General features: G+C 33.4%; 1 protein-coding gene and 2 long non-coding RNA genes across 5 annotated transcripts; 2 read left to right on the top strand and 1 right to left on the bottom strand.

Annotated features, from left to right (window-relative positions):
• Window positions 1–2059: 2059 nt before the first annotated feature.
• On the top strand, window positions 2060–3585 carry LOC107459951 (uncharacterized). 2 transcript variants are annotated; one of them, XR_002366162.2, is made up of 5 exons: window positions 2060–2238; window positions 2400–2504; window positions 2857–2928; window positions 3184–3327; window positions 3467–3585. It is a non-coding gene; the product is annotated as an uncharacterized LOC107459951 (long non-coding RNA). The 2 variants fall into 2 exon arrangements; XR_008001174.1 differs by having other exon boundaries at window positions 3184–3578.
• A 298-nt stretch (window positions 3586–3883) lies between these two features.
• On the top strand, window positions 3884–4948 carry LOC127740596 (uncharacterized). 2 transcript variants are annotated; one of them, XR_008001182.1, is made up of 3 exons: window positions 3884–3960; window positions 4170–4596; window positions 4693–4948. It is a non-coding gene; the product is annotated as an uncharacterized LOC127740596 (long non-coding RNA). The 2 variants fall into 2 exon arrangements; XR_008001181.1 differs by having other exon boundaries at window positions 4134–4596.
• A 1264-nt stretch (window positions 4949–6212) lies between these two features.
• On the bottom strand, window positions 6213–8592 carry LOC107459899 (7-ethoxycoumarin O-deethylase). The gene is made up of 2 exons (XM_016078205.3): window positions 7530–8592; window positions 6213–6947 (listed from the first exon to the last, which is right to left on the bottom strand). Exons 1-2 carry the CDS (start codon window positions 8553–8555, stop codon window positions 6384–6386), a joined length of 1590 nt encoding a protein of 529 aa, XP_015933691.1. The 5' UTR covers window positions 8556–8592; the 3' UTR covers window positions 6213–6383.
• Between the last annotated feature and the right edge of the window lie 169 nt (window positions 8593–8761).

Below are 8761 nucleotides of genomic sequence, written 5' to 3'. Positions count from 1 at the left end.
GTTAGTAAGCAAGAACGACCATGACTTCGTTGTCTGCGATTCTACGATAGCAAAAGCAACTGGGAAGATGTTACTATTACCATCTTGTGCCACTGCAATTTGCAAGACACCACCATACTTCTATACATGTGCATGCCGTCCATGGAGACAAAAGGCTTTTAGTGCTTGAAAGACTCAACAGATGGATGAAAAGCCCAAAATACCTTATCAAATAGGTAATATTCACAAACCACTATAATAAGTGCCCATCATAGTAGGGTACCGCACTGAAATCAGTTATCATGCTGGGACAATAACTCTGTAATGCTTGTAACAATCTCAAAATCTTGTTATAGGACTCCTCCCAATCACCGTAGATTTGGACAATTGTCTTTTGCTTCCGCCATCCAAACCTTTCTGTACGAGAGTTTGAAATGATACTTCTACCTAATTGTACCGTATAGGACAGGGATAGAAACAGAAGAGTTAGACTGCATGAGAGACATGATGACACTACAGATAAGGTTGTTGTTCAACTGACGATGATTTTCAAACATGGTGGGAGTTAGACAAGTATGTAGTTCTCAAAACTTACGCACCTCCCTATGGGATTAAAAGAATTGTAATATGTTCATCAATAATCATCATGATAAAGAATAATAAAGTTCCTTGAGACATCAAGATGCGACTTACCAACATCGAAGATTTTGTCGGACTGCAATACACATGGTACTTTGCTCGATTAGACTCCACGACCATATACTCGACACTCTTCCGAATGCTGCAATTCTTCACACCTAGCATGACAGCCTCTCTTCTCTTGAATCAACGACTAATGTGAAACTTAACTCTATCATATGTCTTGTAATCATCTCATTCCCCATATTGAAAAATGCAGTATCCTCCTGCATTGCGTCAAGATTCAATGTGATAATGGCTTGCTTCAGAACTAATTGTGGAGGAGGCAGAAGGTATCAAACTAATCCACCTATTGGGGTTTCAGTACAAAGTCCTCTTCATTGTCAATAGAACTACTTTTATTGCTGTCTGCGACATATTTTTCATCCGACCCATCAATATTCACGTCTATGTGTTCCTCTGGACTAGCACAATGCAAAGAAGTAGTGCAAAAGGTGGGTCATCTTAGTCTCTTAGACAAAATTTGAATGCCTAAAACTACTATCACCTACATCACCAACTTCTGTAGAAATCTCCATCACTTGTTGAGTCATGATTCTCTCGTAGACATCAAACATTAGGCACACATCCTCATCACCATCAAGACAAAAAAACACAAAAACAAAATACTCTATTTTCATTGGTGCTAACAACCTATACCCAACTCTTTTAATCTCTTTTGTCCTATTAGTACCCATGTTGGTCAAGATTAGGCTTTCAGACGAAGAATTCAAACGACGAGTATGCAAAAGAATAAAATCTCACACGCAAATATAATCCCTTTCTCACTATTTTTATGTGACAATTAGGATAAATACTCATAAAGATATACTCACTATTAGACATTTTTATTAAACATATTGAAAGAATGGAGAAGAAAGATTGAAATGTTGGTTAGAAAGGTTATTAGTTACACCTCCTTATACAACTGATGATCAAAATTTATCGTTTTATATCTTTTTTATAGTGTAAATATATATCTTATTTACATTGTATTCTATTGACTTTTTTTTATATTCCATTTGCTCTTGTTTTATTTATTTAAATGTATGTTGTGAATAATACGACCACAATTAATTTGTCCACACTATAGATGAGATAAATAATAGAATATAAAATGATAAATTATGTTTAAATTATTTATACATGTAAATAAATATTTAAATTATTTATTTAAAAAACTCCATGAACACACACGCACTACAAGATTCTCACTAATTGATGGAGGTTTTATAGTGGAGGTTTTAAAAACCTCCCCAACATTATCTATTTGTCACAATTTACAAAACTCCCAAAAATAAAAATGTGAGTATTTTAAAGGCCCAAATAAACTCTCAAAAGCCCATAGTAAAGATGCAAACAAGGGCTAGCTTCTAGTAGCTTCGAGTGAGATGGAGAGGGAGCAAGACCTAATCATAACCGTCGTCGTCGCCATCGCCCTGCCGTTGCTACCGCCACAGCCACCGCCACTGCTACAGCCATTCATCTGCCAGCGGCGAAGAAAGCGATGAAAAGCAAAGCTTCTCCTCCAAAAACAAATTCTCTTCCCGCAATGCTTCTTCCAAGTACGATTTCGTTAAGGTCCGTTTCGAAACCTCAATTTCAATATAGATATCGAAAATTTTCTTCATTGCATGAATGTATATAATCAATCATTTTGGAATCTATTTTCTGTTCAGTTTCAATTGGTTTATTTGCTTCTATAGTGTGAATATCGATTCCCTTGTGTTTTGTGCTTATAGGTGAAGGTGCGGTTGGGTGATAATGCGGATCACTACTATGTTCTGTCTAGATTTTTGCTCAGTAGGTGCGGTTGGATGATAATGCTGCAATGTGGATTCGATTTGGTTAGTATCATTTGTGATTTGCTTGTTGGTTGCAGATTCCCAATCATGTAGCTATTAAAATTGCTCTTGAACTGAAGAAGCTGCTCATTGACAATAGCCTTCTAGATGTGTATGAATTATTCGCTAACTATTTCAGTGGGTCAATTCTAGAGTGGATAGGCCAAAAGAAAAACCTGTAGTTTCTTGATTTCTCTCAAAACTTGTTCTACGAAACCATTCCTTCAAATTTAAGTGATGTCATTAGAATGACTAGATATTGGGAAAAATTCATTTCTCTGTCTTTCTAATACCATCCACTGTATTCTAATGATACTGATCTTTGTTGCTGGTGGTAACTTTCTGCTTTTGGTAGGAAAATGGCCAGTGCTGGTTTATCTGGAACTCTTTTGTCAGGAATTGGAAATTTGAGCCATCTCCGAACATTGTGAGTGTCTCTCTTATTCTCCACATAAATTGCCTATACTTTTTAAACTTAATGGTGAATTGTGGTGTATTGTTGACTCAGCAGTATCTGAAAGATGCCTTGTTTATTATGCTTTTTATTCATAAATAGTCATAATAACCTTCCACTATTTTTTAATAGATGCCAAACAACGGTAGGAGAAAAATAAGTAGTCATAAAATACAATGAACTCATTTTATCATGTGACTAAGTGAGTTTTTTCATTGCTGAACTTAGGTTACTACAGAACAATCAGTTATCTGGTCCTATCGCGGCTGAGATAGGCAAGTTGTCAGAGCTTCAAACTCTAGACCTTCCCAGTAACCAGTTTGTTGGAGGAATTCCTAGTTCTTTGGGCTTATTGTCTCAACTAAGTTACTTGTGAGTGTGTCTTAACAAATAGATAGATGATGATGTTATTTTAACCCTGTTTTTTTTTTGTTCCCCTTAAATTTTAATTTTATTCATTAGTGTTTCTCTAACTCCATGGTTCCTAATTCAATCATGCCAAGCTTTTCAGGTGGCTCAGCAAAAATAATCTATCTGGACAGATCCCTCCACTTGTTACTAACTTGACAGGTCTTTCATTTTTGCATGTCCTCTACTCCTCTATGAAACTTTGTAATACCTTTACCTCCTCAATCAGTCAAGTACAGTTCCATAACCTTATATTTTTTGAAGGGACTTGTCATTTAATAATCTCAGTGGTCTCACTCCAAAAATTTTGGCAAAAGGTTACATGTGAGTTCTTTAATTGTATTAGCTTTTTTGCCTAGATATGCAACAGCTAAATTCTGATTATCCTATTAAAAAGAAGAAACACTTGTAGCACTTGTAGCACTTTAGATTGTTAGAAAAATAAACTAAATTTTGACTAAGTATTTTATTTATTTATTTATATATTGTGTGCTACAAAAGAATTTTAGGTTTTTATGATGGCTGAGTCAGGGGTGAAAAAATTCAGCCTAAACATCAAGAAGACTGGAAAAGGTGTGCTCCCTAAAAATGAAAAAGGTACGATCCCCAACAAGTTTCAGAATGTTATTGTTAATTAGCATTTCATTTCACTTTATGGACATGTTCTATCTTATAGAAAATCTTATTTTTGTACCTGCAGTTTTTTGGATCTTAGTGGTGTATTGTTTTAAAACCAATAGTGAGACAATAATATAAACCATGCATTTCAGGTCCATATTACTAATGCTAAAATATGGAATGCATAGGATCTAAGTATCAAGGAACTGGCTGAATAGATCAGCTTGAGAAGGGAATGGTACGCATAAAAGAAGATCTATCTTTGAAGCATATTTTAGATGAGATAGAGACGGGTGGTCCTACTGCTATGATGAGGTTTGGATGGCAAAATTTCTTATCTTTTTGGCCATTTCAAAATTTCTATCAGTTCAATGTTTTCCAAATTTTAAATAGTTTCTAAAGTGTTTCAGGTTGTTTGTGCAATTTGTAACACTGAGCAGCCGGTAAGTATTTTCTTCCAACTTATTTCTTGGAGATGGACTAGGCTGAATTTGATGCATAATTCCAGCTAGGAATTGTTAATATTTTTACTTCCTCAATGATGCTGAATGTTTTTTTAATCAATTTGCAGATAGGAAAACAACAGATTCATTGTGATGAGTGTGAAATCTGTAGGTACGGTTTACTTAGCTGTGTTGAGTATATCCATATCTTATGTCACTTGAATTTATGACATACAAGCTAATTTTTTATGATCTAATTTAAAAACAGGGTTGGTGGTCAAGAGAACTATTTCCACTGTGAAAAGTGTGGTATGCATTCATCATTCAATCAGCATTGTGCATTTTTTTTCTTTCCCTTTTGTTTGTTTTTCCTAAGCTTGTCCATACTTTATTTTTCTGTGAATAATTAGAAGAGTTTACTGCTTTCAGGCTTTGGTTTATCAGTATCATTGAATAATTTTTAAATTTAGTCCTTGATCAATGGCATGCAAGGTCATGCTATTCATAGAATAATTTTTTGTGAATAATCTGCAGGGTCATGCTATTTAGTTATACTACGTGACAATCATTTGTGTGGAGAACTCCATGGGCATGTGCATTACTGAAGCTGCTGTTATTGCAATTATGTAGTTATATGATATTAAAACATTGAAGTTATTTTATTTTATTTTTTTTAATGAAAAGCAAGTAATAGTTATGAAGAACAATATCATATGTAATTATATTTGGAATTATTGACATTGAGAACTTTTATATATATAGAGTTATCCTATATTGAGAAATTATTATTTTTTTGGTGTCATTGAGGAATTATTGTGTTATAAAAGATTTAGTTTTTAAATTTTAATGTAAAAAAAATTAATTTGAGGAATGCGTAAATGAGAAAATTAATTTGTGGGGGTTTTAAACTACCACAAAAAGTGATTTAAAACTGTCACAAACACCAGTATAAAACTCCCACTAAACACACACAAAACCTCCACTGAATAGATTGTGAAAGTTTTTAAAAACTCCCACAAAAGATCTCGTGGCACCTCAAATTTTGGAGGTTTTAGAAACCCCCAAAAATTATTTGGTGGGGGTTATAAACCTTCACAAATAAGAAAAAAAACCTCCCCAAATAAACAAAAATCTTGTAGTGACGTATGTATAATAGTTTTCTTCCAAGGAAAATGTTTCAATCAAGTTTTGCAGTAATGAGAAAGTATAACAACGCAAACAAGCGGTTATGCTTATACATGTGATGATATGAATTCCTGAACAAACATAGTGAGCAGTAAGAAATAAAAATACGCGTGACAAGATGAAAAATTATAAGAGAACTAATAACGATGAATACTTTTTATTAATATTAATTAATATTTTGAGTTAATAATTTATTTTAATATTATTAATATTTAAAATTTAAAATTTAATATTATTAAATTTAATATTAATCAAATATTAATAAAAATAATAAATTTTATTAATGATGTAGTCTTGTTTAAATAATAATTTACATCTAATCAAAATCAACCATTTTCTCTTCAATGAAAAGAAAACCATTTTATCTTCAATCTTATTCATTAATAATATTAAATGATGAAATAATAATATTTAGAAAATCTTTTCTGGATACCAATTGAAAGGATATGATTAGTAACTATCAGGAAAAAATCTTATTTTCTTACCATGAAAAAATAAAACACAATAAAATAAAAAAGTATTAACTAGTATTAATAATACAACGAAATCTAAAGCACACATCTTTTATTGCAGCCAACTACATATCATACAAAGGCTTCAAATTCCAAGATGTTCATCACACTTAAAAATGACAGAAATTCAAATTAAGCTTACAAGAGAAAAATAAGCAGAAAAAAGAAAGAAAGCATTCACCAACTAATCATTATTCAAGGAGAATTATAGAGCCATAACTAAATCAACATTGGATAAAAAGGAGACCAATTATGAGGCTCCTTAGTTGTTGATTATGATAGGAATAGCTCTCAGTGGTAGATCTTTGTCCATGTTTTCAATTTTCCAATCAAAAGAATTGATCAAAGATCCGAACATGACATGAATCATTCTCATGGCTAATGGTGAGCCAGGACAAATTCTTCTTCCACTTCCGAATGGTGTCAGCTGAAAATCTCTTCCTTTAACATCAATTTTAGATCCCAAGAATCTCTCAGGCAAGAACAAATTGGCATCGTCCCACACATTAGGGTTTCTTCCAATAGCCCATTCATTTATGAGGACCCTTGTACCTTGTGGGATCCTATAACCTGAGATTTCCACATCAACCTTAGCTTTTCTTGGAAGCAAGAGTGGAGCTGGAGGGTGTAACCGTAAACTCTCTTTTACAATTGCTTGTAAGTATGGCAGTTTTGCAATATCTGATTCATCAATAGGGTTACCACGCCCAATGTTTTGTTCTAATTCTTGTTTGGCTTTGAACATTACTTCTGGATTGTGGAGTACTTCTGTCATTGTTCTTTCTAATCCATATGCTGTTGTATCTGTTCCTGCAACAAGTAGGTCCTACAACACATGTACAATGAATTGTATGAGAGAATGTCAAAATACAACCATGGAAAAATAAATATAATATGGAGCACTATTACTTATTAGCGATTTAAGTGTTTTGTTTTTTATTTTTTATGTCACAAGTTTCTTTGGACCGACATGTTGCCATGTTGGGGGTTGTTGCACTTTATTTATATCTGTACAGCCAAATTTGGATAAGGATCTTGATTATCCTTTGTCTAAAATTGGAAATCACATATAGGGTCTCAGCTGAATTTGTCTAAAATTCTCAAACCGTGTGTTATTTTTGCCATTAAATTTTTGAGATTGTGTTCTTTGGCGTAGTAGTTTCTTTATATTAAATACATTAAAAAATTATTATTAGGATATGCAATTTACATATGAAATTATGTACAAATTTACATATGAAATGACGAATAAGTTCAATGCATAAATATATGTTATGAAATTTATGCGTAAAATTTTAGCACTAATATTTTATACTAATTAAACATATTCTTCATCTTAATTATCCCACCAATTATCTATGCAAACAAAATGTTACCAAGGAGCTATATATAAATGATATAATCTTACAAGTAAAAAGTGTCTGATCTTTCTCCTGTCCATTTTTTGGCTATCTTCTTGAGAAATGTCAAGTAGTGTGTCCAACATATCATTATTTGTGACATAATGCGGTTCTTCTCTTAGCTTCAACCTTTTGTCAATTAACTTGTCCAAGCTGTGGAAGAACTTGGTAAGGTAATTAATAGTGTGTCTATGAAGACCTTGAGGATCAAAAATCTTTAAACATGGAAAAATATCAACCACATTAGTTGATCCTGTTAGTTTCAAGAGAGTGGACACAATGTCCTTGTACTCTCCATTCTCTACAGATTCAACAAAATCCTCGGACACAAAAGTATAGGACAAGAAATTTATGCATGCCCTAAAAGCCGCATGCCCTACATCAACGGCTTTGCCAGTCCGGCCGTATTTTTGCATATCGTTAAGAAGATCTTGAAGCTTCTTACGCCTAAGACCTTGACTCGCATCAAGGGTCTTATTGGCGAATAATTGGTCGTTGCATATTCTCCTGAAGTCTCTCCAAAGAGGACAGACAGGAAGAAATGGCAAGCTATAGTTATGGTGATCTAGGGAAGTCACAATACTCGGAACCGTTCGATCGGAGAACAACAAATCATTGGTTTGGAGAACTTCTTTGGCAATGTTTGGTGAAGAGATTATTACAGTGGTTGATTGGCCAAGCCTCAAAAGCATTATGTCTGGGGCATAAAGCTTAGCAATCTTGGCCAATGTTTGTTGTGGCTTTCTTATAAATTCAAAGAGGTTTGTTAACATGATAAAAAGGGATGGTCCTGGTGGAAGTGGAAGCTTTGGTTTTGTGTTTCGTGCATGAAGAAAGTGGGCGAAAATGCATGTGAATAAGAGGGTTATTAGTGAAAGGGAAAGGTATGAAAAGTTAAGAGGAAATATGAAGCTATGATTTTGAACATTGTTTGTTGAATCCGTAGTAGTAGTTTTAATTTGTTCGAGTGCACTAAAGAATGTTGAGTTCTTCATTTCAACATTCCACCAGTAGTATGGTAATGCTGATTCCATTATTTTCTTTGAGTTCTAAGGAAAAAAGTGTTTTTGAGTTTTGCCAAGTTGGCTATGGTGATGAGAGGGCCTCCTTGCCATTGTATATATAATGATCGTGCAAGTTGAGGAGCCGCCCTCCAATACATCACGAGACATACTTACATATTTTTAAACAATTATATAAAAATTAAAGTATACCAAAAAAAAATTAATCACCAAATTAA

This window comes from Arachis duranensis, chromosome 7 (assembly GCF_000817695.3).
Source record: "Arachis duranensis cultivar V14167 chromosome 7, aradu.V14167.gnm2.J7QH, whole genome shotgun sequence".
Classification (NCBI taxonomy): Eukaryota; Viridiplantae; Streptophyta; class Magnoliopsida; order Fabales; family Fabaceae; genus Arachis; species Arachis duranensis.
The sequence above is the reverse complement of the archived record's forward strand: the minus strand, read 5'-3'. Positions and strand labels throughout refer to the sequence as shown.

Excerpts from the sequence above, each read along its gene's own strand:
- LOC107459899 (XM_016078205.3), bottom strand. The coding sequence starts at position 8,555 with ATGGAATCAGCATTACCATACTACTGGTGGAATGTTGAAATGAAGAAC. Across the intron at positions 6,948-7,529 it reads AGATCAGACACTTTTTACTT|GACCTACTTGTTGCAGGAAC; the intron begins GTAAGATTATAT and ends CATGTGTTGTAG.